This window comes from Cervus canadensis, chromosome 18 (assembly GCF_019320065.1).
Source record: "Cervus canadensis isolate Bull #8, Minnesota chromosome 18, ASM1932006v1, whole genome shotgun sequence".
Lineage (NCBI taxonomy): Eukaryota > Metazoa > Chordata > Mammalia > Artiodactyla > Cervidae > Cervus > Cervus canadensis.
In genome coordinates, this window is record NC_057403.1 from 18,310,938 (window position 1) to 18,330,940 (window position 20,003).

The 20,003-nt window shown below is 51.9% G+C and overlaps 2 protein-coding genes across 3 annotated transcripts; both read right to left on the reverse strand.

The window, feature by feature from the left end:
* Positions 1-767: 767 nt before the first annotated feature.
* LOC122420864 (Myb related transcription factor, partner of profilin) lies at positions 768-8,906 on the reverse strand. 2 transcript variants are annotated; one of them, XM_043436409.1, is made up of 3 exons: positions 8,740-8,906; positions 7,430-7,980; positions 768-2,079 (listed from the first exon to the last, which is right to left on the reverse strand). In XM_043436409.1, exons 2-3 carry the CDS (start codon positions 7,926-7,928, stop codon positions 1,379-1,381), a joined length of 1,200 nt encoding a protein of 399 aa, XP_043292344.1. In that variant the 5' UTR covers positions 7,929-7,980; positions 8,740-8,906; the 3' UTR covers positions 768-1,378. The 2 variants fall into 2 exon arrangements, with proteins under 2 accessions (XP_043292344.1, XP_043292345.1); XM_043436410.1 differs by having other exon boundaries at positions 7,430-8,906.
* Positions 8,907-14,214: 5,308 nt separating this feature from the next.
* On the reverse strand, positions 14,215-16,036 carry NANOS2 (nanos C2HC-type zinc finger 2). Its single transcript, XM_043437216.1, has one exon. The coding sequence runs from the start codon at positions 15,694-15,696 to the stop codon at positions 15,280-15,282; it is 417 nt and encodes a 138-aa protein (XP_043293151.1). The 5' UTR covers positions 15,697-16,036; the 3' UTR covers positions 14,215-15,279.
* Positions 16,037-20,003: the final 3,967 nt, after the last annotated feature.

The window sequence follows — 20,003 nt, forward strand, 5'->3', positions numbered from 1 at the left end:
AAATATTTATTCATTTATTTGGCTGCACCAGGTCTTAGTTGCAGCATGTGGGATCTAGTTCCCTGACCAGGGATTGAACCTGGGCCCCCTGCATGGGGAGCTCAGAGTCTTAACCACTGGGCCAGCAGGGAAGTCCCCAGACATTCAATTTAAATGTACTCAAGTGATTATTTAACTCCATTTCTTTTATAACTGCTGGGGGAGAAAGGAGGTGTCAGGAAAGGCTTTCCTTGAGGGGGTGATATTTGAGCTGTGACCTGAAGGATGAATAGGATGTAGGTGTAGCTAAATCTTTATGCCCATATTACAGATGAGGACAATAAAGGGCAGCACCAGGGGTTGAACCAGGTCTGAGTCCAGGGTGATGGCTATTACCTACTTAGCTACAAGGTTCTGCAGCCAGTTTGGGAGTAGAAAAGAGAACCAGCTTCCCGACTTCATTAAACTAGAGGGGAAGCAGGCTTTAAAGGCATGTGTTCATTTAGGGACGACAGGATGCTGAGGGAAAATCTAAGCAGCAGACCCATCCGAGCCCAGAAAAAGGAATCCAAGGTGTCCTCCTAGAGGTCACATTTAGCATGGGGTGTCTGAAGGATGAAAAAGTAGGGTAAGATTTGAACACAGGACTTGATGACTTTAAGAAAAGAACAAAAAAGTCTAGAAAACTACCAGCTTCCAACTTCAAGGGGGTGTCACCTGACCACGGACAGATGGGGCTGGTATAGGTGGTACAGTTCCAGGCCTGTCTCAGGCAGAGCCCCAAGTAATTGTATTAAAAAATAAGTTTATTGATATCTGGTCACCACTGGGGAGGACAGAGGGGGTTAAGCTCTGGAGGTCAGAAACCTGCAGTGGGAGGCAGAAGGCTCAACCTCCATCTCCCCAGTGAGAACTCCACCCCCTCCCTCCCTAGGGTACAAACTGCAGTCTCCTCTTCATCCTGATTTGTCTTGCAGCCCCCACCCCCTCCAAAGTCTGGGTTGGGGAGGTGGGTCAGTTCTCTTCAAGTCAAGGCCAGGAGTTGTTAGGGGTGGGGGCGGGGGTGGGGGGGTAGTGCAGGTTTCCCTCCGCAACCCACCATATTATTATGTTATATAATAAATAACATAAAATCCATGGCTTAGAAGTCGGGGTTGGGGGAAGCAGCCAGGCAGACAGCGCTGTACTGGAGAAAGGGCTGGGGGGGCCCATCCAGGAGGCCTCCCCGCCCCAGAATCAGGCACTAACTAGTACAGGGGGTGGGGTGCTCGTGCCCCTGCAGCAGGGAGCCGGGGTGCAGCTGGGAAGGGAAGGTGCATTGCCCTCCTCCACAGGGCTAAGGCTGGGGAGGAGGTGCAGGCAAAAGGTGCGTAGACAAGCTCAAATCCCATGGCAGATTTCAGGGAGATTTCCATCGCCCCCGCCTCTTCCGTGTAGGGAAACTTTTCCTCCTTTTGTGGGGGGGGGAGTCATGGGGTGGGAGAGGGGCAGGGGGTGGCCGGAGGGCCCCCTCCTCGCTCCTCGGGGCAATGATCACCCCTCGGGCTGCCACCACGGCCCCGTCCACCACGGCCGCCACCACGGACACCGGCTCTGGGGTGACCTCCACCTTGGGGGTGGGGGGCAAGATGGGCCTGGGGGGCAGGGGTGGGGGCGGGGGTGGGGGCAGTGGGTCAGCGGGGGTTCCCGGCAGAAGGGGCAGCAGGGCACTGAGGGCCTCGCTCAGTTTGGCCAGTCCCTGGCGCAGGGTGCCCGCCAGCTCCCGGATGGCATTGGCAGTCTCCTGCTGAGCCCGCAGGAAGTCCAGGGAGGGGTCTGGGGCCGGGGGTGGAGGCAGCGGAGGGGGTGGGGGGCTGGGGGGCGAGGGTGCTGCTTGGGCTTGCTGCGGTGGCTGGGGGGGTGGGGGTGGCGGCGGCAGTGATGGAGGGGCTGGGGGCGGTGGAGACAAGGCCAGGCGGGGTAGCTGGACCGTCTGCAGGGCTGGAGGGGACGAGGACTCACGCTCCTTGGGTGGCTGGCAGCCCCCTTCCTGGGGATTGCAGGAGGCTCTGGCCCAAGGCTCTGGGCTGCTGGAGCCCCCTTTGCTGTGGGCTGGTGTGTCTGTGGAGAGAAGAGATGTAGGTGAGACGGGCGGGACCTGTAATGCTGTCATGATTTCCCCTTTCCACCTCCCACCCAGCCTAGCCCCAAAGTCAGCCTTTGAAAACCTAAGTCAGATCATGCCTTGGTGCAGAAGCCCCATGACCCAGGGGAGAGAAACAATATATTTAACAATAAGCTGGTGGCCGGTGCCAGCCTTAATGGAAACTGGGTCTTGGAGGTCTCCTGTTGAGCCAGGTAGCTCTGCTCTCATTCAGAGTAAGAACCAACATTCTAGAAGGCTCTGAACTATCCAGACAGAACCATCTCTGGCCACAGCCCTGGATCCTGGGGAGAAGGGAGGGGGCAGGAGGGCCTGGGAGACAGGAGAGGTGGCTGGAGCAGGAGAGGGGGACTTCTGGAGGAATAGGGGGTCTCTCCAACCAGGATGGCAGGATGGCAGTCTCAACTCTGGCCTGTGCCAGGGCAAGTGCAAGCCTGTGGGGCTTCCTCGGCCTCTTCTCACCTGGGGTATCATTCACACGCGTGGACATGAAGAGTCTGCATGCACAGGCTCCTAGATTGCCCGAACCTCTCCCTCTGGCTGTGTACTCGCCTATCCCCTCCAATAATATCATCCAATGATGCCTCCAGCTCACTTGCCTGATCTGTGCTCCTGGTTCTCCCCTCTACCTGCTCCTCCCTCAGCCACCCCCATCTCAGATGATGGCAGCTCCCTCCTTCTAGCTACTTGGGACAAAGTCAAAAAGTCACTCTCTTTCCCAAGACACCACTTGTGTACAAATAACCATTTGTCCAACATCTGTCCGGCTCCATGACCCTCAATCTGGTCCAACCACCATCATCTCCCCACCTGGGACTACTCACTGGGCTCCCAGCCTCACCTCCACCCCTGAAGAGTCTGTTCTCCACCAGCAGCCCTCAGGGGTCCAACTAAAATACACGACAGTTATGCTACAGCAAAGTAGCTACTCACAAAGGACCTCATTATCATTCATTTACATGGAATGTCCAAAATGGACAATCTTATAGAGACAGAAAGTGGATTAGCGGTTGCCCAGGGCTGGGCAGAGATGGAGGGACATGGCAGGGTTGATGGCTAAGAGGTATAGGGTTCCTTTTTGGAGTGATAAAAATTTCTAAAATTGACTGTAGGGATGGTTGTGCAAGTCTATGAATATACTAAAAGTCCCTGAATTGTACACTTATTAAATCAGTGGGTTGTATGGTCTGAGAATTCTCCCTCAATAAAGGTACAAGTGAGATATTTTATCTGCTCAAAACCCTCTTGTGGCTATTATCTCATAGTAAAAGCAAAGTTCTCAGGTCCCCACGATCTGCCTCCATTGCCTCCCTAACCTCACGTCTCACTCCTACTCTCTCTTGTTCATTTGGTTCCAGCCACATTGACCTCCGTGTAGGTCCTCATATTCTTTTTGTTTGTTTAAATTCTGGCCACACTGGGTGGCATGTGGGATCTTAGTTTCCCAACCAGGGGTCAAACCCGTGCTCCCTGCATTGGAAGTGTGGAGTCCCAACTACTGGACCACCAGGTAAGTCCCAGATTCTCATACACTGTAGGCTCACTCCTGCCCCAGGGCCTTTGCACTTGCTTCTCAGTCAGCCTGGAAAAGATCTTTCCCCAGTCACCTGCCGGGCTCCCTCCCTCACCTCCTTAGGCTTCTGCTCAAACTCAGTCTCCTTGGGAAGAACATCCGCGACCCTCTGTCTGAAGCAGCTCTGTCCTCTTCTCTCTCCTAACCCTCCCTGATTGGTTTTATGGCACTTATCTCCACCTGGCATGGGATCGCTCTGTGTGTGTGGTCTGTCTCCTCCTCCTTATGTCAGCTCCATCAGGCAGGGCTTTGTTTTGTTCACTGCTGTTTACCCAGCGCCTAGAACAATGTCCAGCACAAAATTTTGTGTTTAATGAGAAAAGAACCAGGGCTTCCTAGGAGTCAGTACTGATTGGGCAGCAGGCCCCAAGTCCTGGTAGCAACCCTCCCACAGCTCCCAGCACCCAAGGGGGACAGTCCAAGACTTTCTTTAGGGCTATAAGGTCTCAGCTTTTGCCCTTTTCTATTCCTCTTCTTTGCCTCAAGGCCAGTATACACAACATTCCCTCCACCAGGATCACCACCCCCTCCATCTTCTTAGGCCAGGCAGCCTGGACAGATGGGAGAGGCTGGCAGAGTGCCAATAACCAGAGCTAAAGGTGGTTGGACATCTTCCTGGCCAGCCCTGAGTGAAGTAGCTAAGTTCTCCTCTTATGTTATTTCACCGAGTCCTCCCAGCCAGTCACTGGGGTGAGTGTTATTAGCCCATTTTACAGATGAGCTGACTTGAGGCCCAGAGAGGTGTCACAGAGCTGGTGAATGGGAAAAGAGGGCTTTGAACCTAGGTAGGTTTCAGAGCCTATGCTTTTAACCATTCCTTGGGCCGGGGCTACGGGATCCATGGTGGCAAGTCTTCTTCATAAAGCACATGGGAACTGCAGCCACTTGGAAATAATACATGACTTTTCTAGTCTAGTGAAGGAAGAGCTTCCTAGAGTCTTCTAGTCTAGAAAGATCCCCTGGAGGAGGGCATGGCAACCCACTCTACTATTCTTGGCTGGAGAAGCCCATGGACAGAGGAGCCTGGTGGGCTACAATCCATAGGGTCACACAGTCAGACACGACTGAAGTGACTTAGCACAAGCACAGAAAGAACAGAAAGGGGCCCAGCCTTCATGCTCACAGGGGTTATGGAAGGACCACTAGGAGAGTTAAAAATCAGAGTTATTTGCAACCTTTGGGCCTCAGTTTCCCCATCTGTAAATGGATGCCTATGAACACAGGACCAAGTAATCCTGTAATAGAACATCTGCCCGAGGGTGGTTACAGATGTTAAGTGAATCGCCATGGGTATATGGCGTAGGCCAGTGCCCGGCACACAGTTAAGGTCCCCATGTTGTTATTGTTACTGTTCTTTCATTCAAATATTAGGTCACAAGATAAATGGTCCCTATCTGTCCTTCCAGTGTAAGCAAAGATTCCTCAGGCTGCCCCAGGCCCTGCTCGGGTCCTTCAGTCAGAGCAATTCCTCTTTTAAGAGTTTTACACAGTGGGTAATCTCTGTGTGAGATTCTAATCAAGGATACTTTAAGCACATGCCTGCCTCAGGGCCCTTGCACCTGCTGTTCCCTCCAGTTGGAGTACTCTTCCTCCAGATAGCCACTTGGCCCAGTCTCTATTCACGTCTCTGCTCCAATTTCACCTCCAGAGAAGCCCTCCCCGACTCCCCTGTCTACAGCGGCTGCCCCCCTCCCATTACTCACTATACTCTTAACATGCTTTGTTTTACCTCTTTTACCACCTCTTCGTATAATCTGCTTTGAGGGTTACTTATTTGTGGTTTGTCTACCATAGTTAGAATGTCAGTTTCATACGAAAAGGAAAATTGTCTTTTTCTCCGTAGTATTCGCAGCGCCTACCATGTTGCCTGTTGAATGAATGAATGAATGGAGGGGTTGCACAGCTTTTGAAGTAGTAAGTTTGCCATCTCTGTGCTGGTTCAATGGGGCCATTTCACAGAAACACTGACATCTGCTTCATACTTAAGACAAGGGTCCCAAGTGATTGTGTCTTTCTCCTGCTTAAGACACTGTCATGCCTCCCAGATGCCCTCAAGATAAAATCCAAAGTCCTGACCTTTATTTACAAACCAAGTGTGATCCAGTTCTGGCACGCTCATTAACTCTCAGTCAATATTAATTGTCTTTGTTGTGGGCTTCCCAGGTGGCTCAGCAGTAGAAAATCTGCCTGCAATGCAGGAGCCATGGGTTCGATCCCTGGGTCAGGAAGATTACCTGGAGAAGGAAATGGCAACCCACTCCAGTGTTCTCGCCTGGGAAATCCCATTGACAGAGGAGCCTGGCAGGCTACAGTCCATGGGGTTGCAAAAGAGTTGGACTTGACTTAGCAACAAACAAAAACAACAATATACATATACAACATGTGTATATATACACACACACACACACACACACGGTACATATATCAGGCCGTCTAGTCCAGTGCATAAGTTAAGTTCATGGACTATGAGTTGGACACAACCTGTATTCAAGTTCTTACTGCTTACTTGCTGTGTGATTTTGGGTGAGTGAATGCACCTCTCAAAATTATAATACATGATCCTGAGAAGCCTTGTTGGATCACATGTCCCCTCTTTCTCTAAACCCTTCAGTGGCTCTGCACAGTACTTAAGATAAAACTGAACTCCTTATCTCAGCCTAAAGGACCTGCATGGTTTGACCTTTGCTGACCTCTCTGGCCTCATCTCAAAACTATGTTCTTTCTTCCTTCCTCTCCTCTCAGAAGGCAACATCTCTCAGTTTCCTAAAGTGGCCAAGCTCTCTTGCCTCCAAGCCACTGTACATGCTCTTCCTTCTTCTGGAACACTTTTCCAGCTCTTCTTCATCCTCACTCTGTATCTCAATTCTGATGCCTCCTACTCCAGGAAGCCCTCCTTGACTGCCCAGGCTGGATCAGGTGCTCTCCTCAGAACTCCCACCACCCAGCCCTGCCTGCTCTGAGTCATCACGGTCTATGCATGGATCTGTCTCCCCCATTGAACTGTGAGTCCCAGAAGGGCAGACCTGAGGATGTTTCAGTCACACCTCTGTCCCCAACACTCGGGGGCAGCTGCCTGGGGTATAGCTGTAGAAGAAATAATCATCCAGAGTCAAGGTTGCATGGCAAGTTTTGTACCCCAGTCTCCTGGGTTTCTCTACTCTGGGCATGACCTTGAGAAAATTACCAAACCTCCCGAGTCTTTGATTTACAAAATGGTGAAACAGTTCCTACTTAACAGTGTAGGTAATTGTATCAGCAACTAACAAGGAGGCAATGTGCTAAGCAATTTACACATATAAGCCCATTTAATTTGCCCAGCAGCCCTGTGAGGTGGGGACAATCTTTTATTCCCATTTCACAGATGCAGAAACTGATGAGCAGTTACTTGTCCCAAATGACACAGCTGAGTGGCAAAGTAGTAACTGGAGCCCAAACTGTCTGCCTCCGGAGTCACTCCCCACACTACAATTACAGTGAAAATCGTGGGCGAGCTGATGAACCCAGCTATGGATTTCTGGAGCCAGATCTCCTGGGTCTGGGTTCCATTCTTGTCTTTGACAGTCACTACACTTCTCTGAGCCTCAGTCTCTACAGGTGTAAAATGGGGATTATAGCAGCATGCCCTTCACAGGGTTGTAGTGAGGATCTGAAGCGTCAGAGAAAGGGCTCGGAACAGCGCCAGGCACAAAGTAGAATTTGGTTGCTTTTGCTAAGGTGATGCGGAAGGAACTCACCCGCGCGTCGATCCTCCCTGCGATCCTCAGACAGCACAAAGCGTTGGGCGCAGGCACTCGGGGCTGGCGGCTGTGAAGAAGCAGCCGCGGGGGGCTGCTCGGCCCCTGCACTAGCTCCTGACCCCGCCACACCCGGTCCCAGGATGGCAAAAATGGTCTCCTCCTCAGCGGAGAAAGCGTCCTCGGCGGCAGGCCCGGCGCCCTGCGTGGAGTGCGGCACGCGGGCCAGCTTCTCTTTGGTGCGGCGCTTGAAGTCGTTCCAGCGCTTCTGCACCTCCTGGCCCGTGCGCTTCCAGCTGGTGATGCCGTTGATCTTGGCGGCGATGCCGTCCCACACTCGCCGCCGCTCCGCCACGCTCACCCGACGGCTCTGAGCGCCGTAAAGCTGCGGGTAGTGGGCACGCACCTCGCGGATCAGGATCTGGTTCTCTTCGAAAGAGAAGCGCGGCTTGCGCAGCCGGGTGGTCTCTTCCGCTTCGCCCGCCGCCGCCGAGGCCATGGCGCCCCCCGACGCCGCCGTCCGGCCGCCTGGCGCATGGGGGGCGCCGGCGCTGCGGGCACAGGGCGCAGGGCGCTGGCAAGGGGTTCAGCGGCCCCGCGCCTCCCGCCCCACCCCGGCCGCCCCGACACCGGCTCCCGGGTCCTCGGGGACAGGGGTGGGGGCGGAGGGCAGACGGAGGAGACGGGCCGCTGGGGGCCCTCAGAGTGCCTAAGAATAGATGACACCGACTGAGCGCTCGTCTCGTGCCAGGCGCGGCGCAAAGTGCCAGGCCAGGGAGTTGATGAAAATGGGGGGAGGGTCTGGAGGAGTGGAGGGAAATGAGGAAGAGCGGAAGAAGAGGGGGTGTCTGCGGCAGTTAGAGGAGAACTGGGCGCATAGGAGAGTGGGAAATGCAAGTAGAATGGGGGTGTCTCGGGGGTCGATGAAACACGAGGGTGATGGGGATAAGAAGATCCTCAAAAGGAGATGCAGCAAGAAGGGGGAGAACTGGATCAGTGGAGCGCTCTGGGGGTTCGGGGGCAATCGGACGTCTGCCAAGACCAGTAAGAGAAGTGGTCCTTAGAAGGGCAGTCCAGAAATAATGGTGAGTTGGAGGCTCCTAGGACAGTGGAGGAGCCGGGAATATAAACTCTTAGGGATTAGGGTCTGCGGGGATTGTGGGGGCTCTGGGGATTGCCACGAATCAAGGGGAACCCTGAGGGTTATGGGGGAGCGGGATTGGCTCGCGGGGCAACGGGGGCTAGGGGAGACTCCAGGAAGAGAGAGGGTCACAGAGGGTGGGGACCGAGTCGGGCCGCGGATCACTCACCGGCGCCGCCGCAGCCCCCGCCTGCCCGTCGGTCAAGGCTCGGGCTCCTGCGGCCTCTTCCCTCCCCCTGCCGGCTCTCTCCCTCCCCTTCTGGGCCCCGCCCCCAGCCGCCCCGCGAGCCAAGGCGCAGGCGCACCTAGCGCCGGCCGGTCCCCCAACGCCCTTACCGCTTCGGTTTCACTCCCCCCGCCCTAGCGCAAGCGCAGAATTGCCCTCCACCGGCCTCCGTCAGCGGGCTTCAGTTGCGCAGGCGCAAGGTTAGCGCGGCGCTCGTTCCCCTAGGTCCCAGATACCACCAGAGCGCACGCGCAAAACCCTCGTACGCATGCGTGCCTGACTGCCCGCTAGTCTTGGTACCCAGACTCTGTCTCCTGCGCAGGCGTAGCAATTCTTGGAGGATCAGGGAGGGACAGTGGAGAGCGATGGGACTGCATAGCTTCTCAGCGTTTCGGACAATCTTCCAGCCCACTCAACCCTCTAGCTTTGTCTGTGTGTCTCTTAGAGAAAGGGGAGGGAGACGGTGCTTGTAGCGCATCGTTTCCATGACAACTGCGTGGGTGGGGTGGGGAGCGTCAGAAAACTAGGTTTGCAGCCCCATATACCCGTCCGTGCGCGGGGCTGCTAAGAATCTGCAAACCATCTATTACACGTAGGGGCTGGGCAGCCAGGAGATAGTCTGCCCCAAGCGGGTGCAGTAACCATAGTAACTCATCTACCTTCAAGCCCTGCCTGAGGGGACGCGGTCCACTTTCGTCACGACTGACACGCGGGGAGGGAGATCAGAGTGAGAGCTTCTTGGAGGGTAAGGGGTGATCCCGGCACAGACATGACTTTAAGCAAATGCATGGAGGCAGAAATGAAGCTAGAACACGGGTTCTAGCTGGAAGGATGATGGAGTTAAGTCTACGCCGAGAAATTTGTAGCTTACATCCTGCTGGAGTCCTCAAGGTCATTCAACAAACAGTGCTTCATTGATCATTCAAACATATTTATTGAGCGCGTGCACAATTCTAGGTGCAGTGAATACAAAAGACAAAATTTTATACCTTCATGAAGTTCACTTTTTCCTGGGGAGAGTGAGACAATTAGCAAAATAAGATATATAAGTGAAAAAGTGGTAAGTACTATGAAATAAATAGAAGTGGGCAAAGGGATTGGGCAGTGTGGTGTGCATGAGTGTGTCTGTAATTTTAAAATAAGGTGGTTGGGGGAGGCCTCTCTGAGAAGGTGGCATTTGAGTAAACACATGAAGGAGGTGAGGGGTCAAGTGCAGTCAGAGGTAAGACTATAGCAGGAGTGTAGTTGACTGGAGAGGAGGTAGTCAGCAGGCAGGGAAGGTGGGGAGACAGGTTTTCAGGGCCTTGTGGGTCACTGAGGATTTTGGACTTTACAAGAGGTGAGAGCCATCAGCAGAGGAAGGACATGATCTGACTCTGGTTTAATAGTAGAAACTGACTTTAGGGAGCAAGAATGGAAGCTGAGGCCCCATGAAAAGGTAGTGGTTCCAACCAAGGCAGTAGCTGCTGAGGTGAGCTGAAGTGGAAATGGGTAGAGGAAGTGAGAGAGAGAGGAGTTGAGGATGACTCCAGTGTCTTTGGCCTGAGTAATGGAAGGATGGAGCTACCAGAAGCAAAGACTGGCAAAGGGCTACAAGAGGATTAAGAGTTCAAGTTTATCCAAGTACAGATATCAGGTTGGCAGTTGAATATTTGAGTCTGGACTTCAGGGGAGAGATTCAGTCTTGAGATAGGAATTTAGGAGTTGTCAGTGAATAATGACATTTAAGACCGGGAGAGGCTGGTGAGGGAACGAGTGTAGATAGAAAAGAAGTCCATGGCATTAAGGCTGGGCACTCAGATGTAGAGGGCTGGGATCAGCCAAGAAGACCGAGGAAGAGCAATCAGGGAGTGAAAGGAGATCCAGGGTGGTCTGCTGTCCTGGACGCCGAGTGAGAAGTAGATTGAGGGTTTTATGGTTCAGTCGCTAAGTCTTGTCCAATTCTTTGCAACCTGATGGTATTGTAGCCCATCTTGTGTCCATGGAATTTCCCGGGCAAGAATACTGGAGTGGGTTGCCATTTCCTTCTCCATGGTATCTTCCTGACCCAGGGATTGAACCTGTGTCTCCTGCACTGGCAGGCAGGCAGATTCTTTACCACTGAGCCACTTAGGAAGTCCAAGCGAGGAGGGAAGGGTTAACGAGGCCAAATGCTGCCTAGAAGCCAAGTTCAATGAAGTCTGAGAACCGATCGCTGCGGCTGGTGACACAGAATTCATCAGTAATCCTGGAAAAGGCAATTTTGGTGGTGTTGGGGGGGGGGCAGGAGCTTAATTGGGTGAGTTCAAAGAGGGTATAGAGAGAGCCAGTGTAGATGATCCTTTCTAGAGAGGAAATGGAGTGGTATCTGGAAGGAGGCTCAGGATCTCAAGAGGTTTATTTAAGATGGGAGATGTCGCAGTATGTTTGTGTGCCTATGGGGTGATCCAGAGAAGGGGAGATTGATGCTCTGGAGGAGAGAGGAGAGAATCACAGCCTCATGTCCTTGAGTGGGCACGGTGGGTGGGGCTCAGGACACAAGTAGGGGTTGGTCTAAGGGGCCTGGGCTGTTCGGCCACAATAAACGGGGAGGGGCTATATGGGCCCATATATGGCCCATATATGGGTGTTGATGTAGTGTCAACAGTGTCAGGAACGTGTTCCCTCCTGGTTCCTTCTGCTGGCTCAGTAGCGTAGGAAGGAAGGTCAGGGGTGAAAAGGAGGTGCAGAAGTTAGTGGAGAGAGAGGAGAAAGCATGAAATAGTGAATGGCCAGGGAAATGTAGACAGAACCAGTTACTTGTCCTTGGATGTAAAAGTGTTGAGTCCCCATGATTGTGTGTTCTTCTCCGTTCATATTTTTTTCTGAGGGGGTGCAGGTGCAGAGTGGGGTGGCAAGCTGACTTTCACCAGGGCTGGGTTTAGATGAGGTCCCACCATGTGCCCCATGAAGGATCCAGGAATCAGAGGCAGCCCATGCAAGGACCTTATGAACAACGTTAAGGAGCTTGAATGAGTGAGGATGGGCAGGGTGTGATGTGTGCGTTGGAAAGAACCCCGCCATTGTGTGGAAGGTGGGTGGGAAGGGCCGAGATTATTGGCCAGAGTCAAGGGAGAAGTCTGGGGGGGCGGAGGGCAAGGAGAGGGTGGGAGAGCCTGGACCAGGGCAGGGACGGTGGGAAATGAATTGGGAGACATTTGAGAGGCAGGATACACAGAGTGTGGTGACTGTCAGGTTGGGGACAGAAAGGGAGGTGTCTAGGTGACACCCAGGTCTCCAACTCAGGTCCCAGTTGGGGAGATGAGGTCAGTTAGGACCTGGTGAGTATAAGGTGATCTGTGGGTTGAGCTGTGCCCCCAACTGCCCCCCCCCAAGTAATATTGAAGTCCTAACCCTTTCTTCAGAATGTGACCTTATTTGGAAAAGGGGTCCCTGCAGATGTAATTACTTAAGGTGAGGTCATACTGGAGTAGGGTGGGTCCTTAAGCCAACATCACTGTCCTTCTAAGAAGAGGAGAAAGACAAGGAAGGAAGAAGACAGCCCTGTGAAGACAGAGGCAGAGATGGGAGTGAAGCTGTCAGAAACAAGGACGGCCTGGGGCTACCAGAAGCTGGAAGAGGCAAGGATCCTGCCCTAGAGCCTTGGAAGAGAATGCAGCAATGCCAACAGCTTGATTTCAGATTCCTAGCCTCCAGAACTGTGTTTCAAGTCCCCCCAGTTTATGGTCCTTTGTTATGGCAGCCCTTGGAAATGAATACACTGTGCATCCAGGGCAGGCACCCAGGATGCTGGGGCTCCATGAGTGTGTGGGCTGAGCAGCGAGTTGGGTCTAAATCTGGTCTGGAGCTTGTGCAGAGGCTGCTGGTAGAGAGAGCCGTATGGAGCTCTTCAACAGTGAGGTGCTGGGGGAGATCAAGGTCAGGGGACATTATTCCTCCGGCTCCTTGTGTCCTTAGCTCTTGTCAGAGCTCCCCTGCCATTTAATTATCTGCTGAATAAATGAAAATTCATTAAAAAAAAAAACCAAACCAAACCTTGGTCACTAATTGTCTGTCTCCATCCTCTCCTCGGGAGCCCCAGATCAGGTCTCCTGGACGCTTTCATCTTGGATGTCCCCAGGCACTTTGTATCTATCCCCATCCCAAACTGACCTGAACATCTTCCTCCTCTCACTTCTCTGGTCTAAAGTGTGCCCCCTCCACCTGTCATCATCGCCCTGAGTACTATCACCCCCTTGTTGCTTTCCATAACTCTTGCCCACCCTTTGTCAGAGTGCCCCACTTCCTCCACGGCTCAACCTACCCGCGCGGGCACACCACAGCTCTGGGGTTAGGGCATCCCTTCTGGCTGTTTGAGGGATTTGGGGATCTCTGTTGTGGGCAGATCTGCATTTTTGGAAAAGGACCTGTGAGGAGAGGTCTCTGTTTTTTTCTCTGTAACTACAGTATGTGAGAACGGAGCCCAAGGTGAATTTCAGAGTGCAAACGCACAACGAAGGTCAGAGTCTCACCAAGGTCTGCAAGATTCTGAACTCTTTGCCTACCCCTTGCGCCAGTCTGATCTTACTCGGCTGGGCTCCTGCTTCTTCTGCAAAGATTCAGTTCGACCTTAGGGCCTTTGCATTCACTGTCACCGATGCATGGAATGCCCTTGTGGTTTCCTCAACTTATCTGGACTCTGCTGAAGTGTCACTTCCACAGAAAGACCTCCCCTGACCACCTCCCGTACAAAACAGCCCCTCCTTCACTCTTTACCCCTTTGCCCTGCCTCTTATCCTTCACTGCACTTATCACCCACCTGATATTATGTTGGCCAAAAAGTTCGTTCCGGTTTTCGGAAGATCTTTAAAATCCGAACGAACTTTTGATTGTCACCTCACCCTCTTCTCCACTAGAATGTCACCTCCATGTGGGCAGGAGCCTTGTCTGCTTTGCTCATTGCTGTAACCAGCAATGTCCAGAACAGCGCCTGGCACAAAGTAGGAGCTCAATAAATATGTGTGGAATGATGGGAAGAAAAGAAACGCTGGTATCATATGCAACGTTTTGTGGTTATGTGCGTTTCCCCCAGAGCAGGGACCAGTCCTTTTGGTCACCTCTCCACTGGGCTCTGGGAGCCGAGTTTGAGAACCACCACAAAATAGGTCCTGGGTGATCTGGGTTCTAGCAGGGGTGGGAGGGGACCCTGGACAGAGCCCAGAAAAAAAGGACAAAGAAAGGGATTCTACGGTCGAGGTGGAGGCTGGGATTTAGGGAACAGTCCACAGGTGACCTGTGTAGGACATTGTATGGGGAGGCACGTTCGTGGGAGAGACCCGGGTCTCCTTCCTGCTCCGCCTCCTGCTTCCCACATTTTAGGACAAACTCGGGTCTCCCCACCCTCCCCCCACCCCCAGCCTCGGAGGAAACAGACATAGCGATTTCAAAGACAACCAGAAACGCGTTTTATTTATTCACTAGAGCTTAACACTCGGGCCCAGCCCTGAGCTAAAAACCGAACAACTTAAAAATCTGACTGGGGCTTTTCTTTGCCCCTAAAATAAAATCTAGGCTGTTGCCATCCCCTTCCGGGCATTAAAACCCCTTTCCTGTGGGAGCTTCGTTTACTAAACTGTTGCAGGTTGAAAAAAACACGGGAGGACAGAAAGGGCCATTTTACAAACTGTGGGCATTTGTGGGGGCGGGTGGGAGGTGGTGGAGAGACGCCCTCTCGCTACGGAAAAGACCCATCGGTGATTCGCCATCACCGTGGGGACAGGAGCACAGTAAAACGGAATGAACACAGGGAAGAACAACCGGGGTGGGGGGCGGTTCAAGGGTACTAGCTCACCCCAAGGCTCTCCAGCCCCAGATAAGCTTGCGAAGACGTGGTGCCCCTCTGACGTGACCCCTCCTTCCTCCAGCTCTTGATGGATAGGATGCTGAGGGCGGGACCCATCCGGTGCCATCCACGATGAAACGGTGGGTCTGCCGGTGGCCCGAAGGAGGCAGAGAAGGCTGGTTTAAGTCAGAATCCCATGTTGAAGTTCTTGGGCTGGAAGGTCCAAGCCAGCCTGTTCACTCTCTCCAGATTCTCAGGGGTGTCCGTGGGAGAGCACAGCGGAGTCCTGCAAGCCCAATGGTCCAAGAATTCCCCAAGGAATGGAACCCTGAGGGCTGAGAAGTCAAAGAGGCAGGGCAAATGTCCCAGAAGAACTAAAGATCCGTGGACTGTGGCCCAGGAGGAGCCACAGGGCTGTGTGATCCAACGAGTAGGGTGTCCCGCTGCACCGGAGAATCCACAGACACTCCCAGACAGAGCCCCGAGAGCTGAGAGTTCTAAGGGGCGGCAGAGCTGGCCTGGCTTCCCACTGCCTCCGTTGTTCCAGGATCCAGCAGGGATCGAGTACTGAGAGTCAGACATTCCAAAGGGCCGGATGAGTCCAGGGATGGGGAGAGTCCAGGGGCTTGGGAGGGCTGAACCAGGGAAGGCTGGGGCTGCAGCGGGTGGGTACCTCACGGTCTTCAGCGCTTGACCTTACGGCCGGCTGAGTTGCGCCCACTGCGGCGGTAGAGAGACTGCTGCCCCCCGTTGAGCGGGCAGTACTTGAGCGTGTGGGCTTGGTCCCCAGTGGCCCCGCACAAGGGGCACACGTAATGCCGCAGGATGGGGCACACCACCACGCCCTCCGGGGTCTTCAGCTGGTGTGAGGAGTACACGTGGCGAGACTCTCCATTGTGTTTGCAAAAGTTGCACAGGGTGGCCAGGCCCCCGCTGGTCCCCCGTCCTCCCTGCCCCTGATCCTGCTCCATGTGGGGCCCAGGTCTTGGCTCCCCAGTCCCTTGGGTCTCCGACCCTTGCCCCCGACTCTGGATCAGTGCCAGCACCACCTGGCTCAGGTTGAAGTAGTCCTTCCACATGTCAAAGGGTGGCAGCTGCATGGCACCCAGGGGAGTGTTGGTGGGGGGGGGGTGGCTGGAGAGAAGTGGGCTGGGGGCCCACAAACAGGAGCAGCTGATGGTTTTCTGGGGCAGAGAGGAACTGCACCCCCTTTTATATCCCCAAAGACCCTTCTAAGCAAAGGTGGAGCTTACGATTTAAAGGGCCCACTCCTTACCTTTGATCCCTTCTGACTTTAATCCCCCATGGAGATCTGGAAGGGGGTCTTTCCTGTTGTCTCTGGTCCTTGCTGGGCCTGCAAGGTGCTCTGTGACCTCTGGAAAGACCCGTCTCCCTGGGCCTCAGTTTTTCTGTCCTTTCAACAAAACTTCATGTCTGCAAATGCCCCCGCCCCCATCCTCCCTTATTCCAGGGCTGGGGGCCTGCTCCCTCCATACACCCCAGAGCCATTCCTAATCATAACAACATACCCCCTTCCCAGGAGCCAGACACTGTGCTGCACAGTCACATTCACAATCTGATCTCATTTTCACAGCAATGCCAGGCAGGTAACACACTTATGATCCCATTTTATTGACAAGTCACTAAAGCTCAGAGAGGAAAACTCAGTGGCCCAGAGTCACATAACAGGTATATGGCAGGGCTGGGGCTCTAACTCAAGGCCATGTGACTCCAAAGCTAGATGCTCCTCCTACCTATTTGGGATTAAAACTTAGTGTTTCATCACATCTGGAACTAGGAGCCACGTACTCACCCAATATCTACTAAGTGCACACTAGAGTGTTCAACGTTTTACAAAAATGATCTCTTTGAGCCTCGTAACCACTCAAGGAGGGGGATACCATCATTTCTATTTTATAGAGAAGAATATGACGCTCAAAGAGGTTAAGGAGAGTACTAAAGGTCACACAGCGGGAAAATTGCAGAGTAGGGATTTGCACCCAGGTCTGCCCCCAGAGAATGACACTGGGAATTGATCTGAGAAGCAGCAGAGAATCTTGGTGCGGCACAGCCTCCCTTAGAATGCCTTTCCCCCTTGGGCTGGTATATTGTTCCAGATCCCTCCTGACCTTCATGTCTCCTGCCCATGTCACCTCTAGGAATTTTTCCTCCATCTGTGGTTCCTAGTTGGTCCTCTTGATCACTCAACACATAAATCATTGAGGCCCCTTATACTGGGCTCTAGAAACTCAGCGGTGACCACAGCTACTTTGTACCTGTGTCATGAACAAGCAGTCCAATGGGGGAACAGCCAGCAGATGAGAAAACAATAGACCAACTATTAATACATAGGCTGGGCTGGGAGAGGGGACCCAGAAGCTAAGACTACATGGAACAATCTTCCAGGAAAAGGAACACAAGCTCTGGAGGCATGAAATTTGGGGACAGCAAGGGGGCAGGGGTGGCTAGAATGGAGTGAGGGTCCCAGATGGGGCCACTAGTGTGCATGGACTGGTTGCTATCAGATTGTGATCTCCCCCAGATGTTTTGGAATTGATGGGGGTGTTTGAGGGTTTGTCACAGTGATTGGAGGTGTGATTAGATGTAAGGCCCAGGGACCAGGAATGCTGAATGTCTCAACCATCCGTTCAACCAAGATCTGTCTCAGATCCCATTTAACTTTCCACTGTCCCACTGGCTCAGGGGTAAGGAACCCGCCTGCCAATGCAGGAGATGACGGTTCGATCCGGGGTCAAGAAGATCCCCTGGAGAAGGAATTGGCAACCCATTTCAGTATTCTTGCCTGGAGAATCCCATGGACAGAGGAGCCTGATGGGCTGCAAAGAGTTGGACACGACTGAGTAACTAAAGAACAATTACATTCCACTGGACACCCATGTATGTAGGAAAACCCATTTATGATGAACTGAGTCTAGAGCTCAGCTATGTTTTACATGTGAACACTAAGTGCTTCTGCAATATTTTAAGGTACACTGACCTTTCCTGGAATGCAATGGCTGTGTCCATCATGGCCTGCCTGTTCTTGATTTGCTGAGAAATTGATCTAGAGTTGTTCACTCTTTCTAGAAGCCACATCACCCCAGGTGGTGCTAACTGTGGTTACTGTCCAAACAACACACAGATTATTCTTGTCTCATTCGTGGTGAGTCTACACAGAGATGCTAATATCTGCCTGAAGAGATGATTTTTACAGTGGCAATGCCTGAGCATCTCTAGACTAAAGCAGACAATTATTTGATTAATTGTTCCCTTTTTATTAATAGTTAGGACTATTTTGGAAAATATTAATTTTGGTATTAATTTAGATATTAATTTTGGAAAATAAAATTTGTGTTGGTGGGTTATATTATCTATGAGTTTAATTTCAGGATACCAAAGGGACATCTTAGAATGTTAGATACAGTGGATGTCAGATCTCACCCGGTTAAGAACCTGTGGGACTTCCCTGAAGGCACGGTGGATATACCCCTGAAGGAAGGGTATAGCAGGGGGAAGGACATAGGAGAAATACGTTTTAAGATGTTCCTCTGGTTGTTGTCAATTGAATAAAGGCAGTGGGGTTGTTCCCATTAGCTCGTATCATCTCAGTCTAGTCAGAGAGCCAAGTCTGAACAAAGTCTGTTGAGGACTCCCTTTTGGCAGACACTATATCTTACCTTTAGCAAGAGCTTATGACTCCCCCGGTGGTCCAGTGGACAAGAATCTGCCTCCCAATGCAGGGGACATGGGTTCAATCCCTGGTCTGGGAAGATTACACATGCCCCAGAGCAACTAAGTCTGTGAGCCACGACTACTGAGCCCACGTCTTCAGCTACTGAAGTCCGTGCGCCTAGAGTGTGTGCTCTGCAACAAGAAAAGCCCCGAGGGCAAAGACTGCAATGCTTCTCAACAGCAATGAGAAGCCCGGGCACTGCAACGAAGAGTAGCCCCCATTCGCTGCAACTAGAGGACTGTGAGAAGCAGCAAAGACCCAGTGCAATCAAAAATAAATAAAATAATATTTTTTGAAAAAGGAAAGAGTTAATATATACTTATGGAGTGAATATATTGTCTCTATGGATGGGCTGAAGGTTGGGAGGTAACAAAGGGAGGAATTTGTGAATGTCAGACCAAAGGTCTTCTGCCAGTTTTCTGTAATTTCCTTTTGAACCAATGATTTGGATAATGACTTGTTTGATGTCTGTGCTCACTGGTAATCTGTGAGCCCCAGGAATTCAGGGCCCGGGCTATACCAGTCACTGATATGTCCCCAGCATCACTCAGCACAGAGCTAGGCAGCCAAAGAGCAGAACAGGGGATGGTAGCAGGATGAATGTCTACAGACTATTAATACATCATTCACAAGAGTGATTCCTTAAAAGAAAAAAAAAAAGGGTGATTCCTGTGTCTTGAGTGCTTACAATGTCGTTTACTGCTTAACTGTAATATCTCCTCCTCCAGGAAGCCCTCCTGACCTTCAGGTGGGTCAGCCTTCTCTCGGTGACCCCATGCCAACCTTGCCCCCTCTGGGCCATCACTGACTGGAGGTGGATCTGTCTTTCCCTCTGGACGATGAGCCTGTGAGGGTGGGACTAAGTCTGTTCCTATGTTTATGTGCTTTCTGTCATTTAACCCACATCACTTTTATTTATTTGTTCATTTATTTTGGCCTGCACTGCCTGGCTTGTGGGATCTTAGTTCCCTGACCAGAGATTGAACCTAGGACTCTACAATGAAACTACTGAGTCCTAACCACTGCACAACCAGGGAATTCCCCCTCATTGCTTTCTTGAGTTAAGTACTATTATTATTCCTGATTTTCAAAGGCAGCCACTAATGTTCAGAGAGGTTAGGTAACTTGTCTACAGTCAAACAGCACAATTGGGATTCCAACCTGAGTCCACAATTCAGTCTTTGCCCTACACTGTTTGATAAATACTCATCAATAGAATGAACTAATACATGTGCCTACATAGCGTTTTCCAGATTAACTTGTACACGAGATCCCACCCATGACAAGGTCATGAGGGAGAAAACCTGACAGGCAAGGTGGATCAGGTTTTCAGGGATTCCGAAAAGCTGCCCCCAGCGCTCACCTTAAAGATTATATCTGTCTTTCTGATGCTTGCTTCAATAGACTACTCCCTAATTTCTGTGACACAGGCAGAAGGCCTTCCCCGATCTCTTTCCAAATAAGAATCAATTTAGAACTTTAATCAATAAGTTTCCCGGGTGGTGCTATTTTATGAGATTATCCAGGGTGAAAGGAGTGTTTTAATTTAAACTCCTTTGCTGGTATTTTAGTTTGGCAAATGCGTTTATGCCCTTGGTACTAATATGCATGATTGCTTATAATACCCTAATCATAAAATAATATAAAGAACCTGATTATATAAAAGCCCTAATA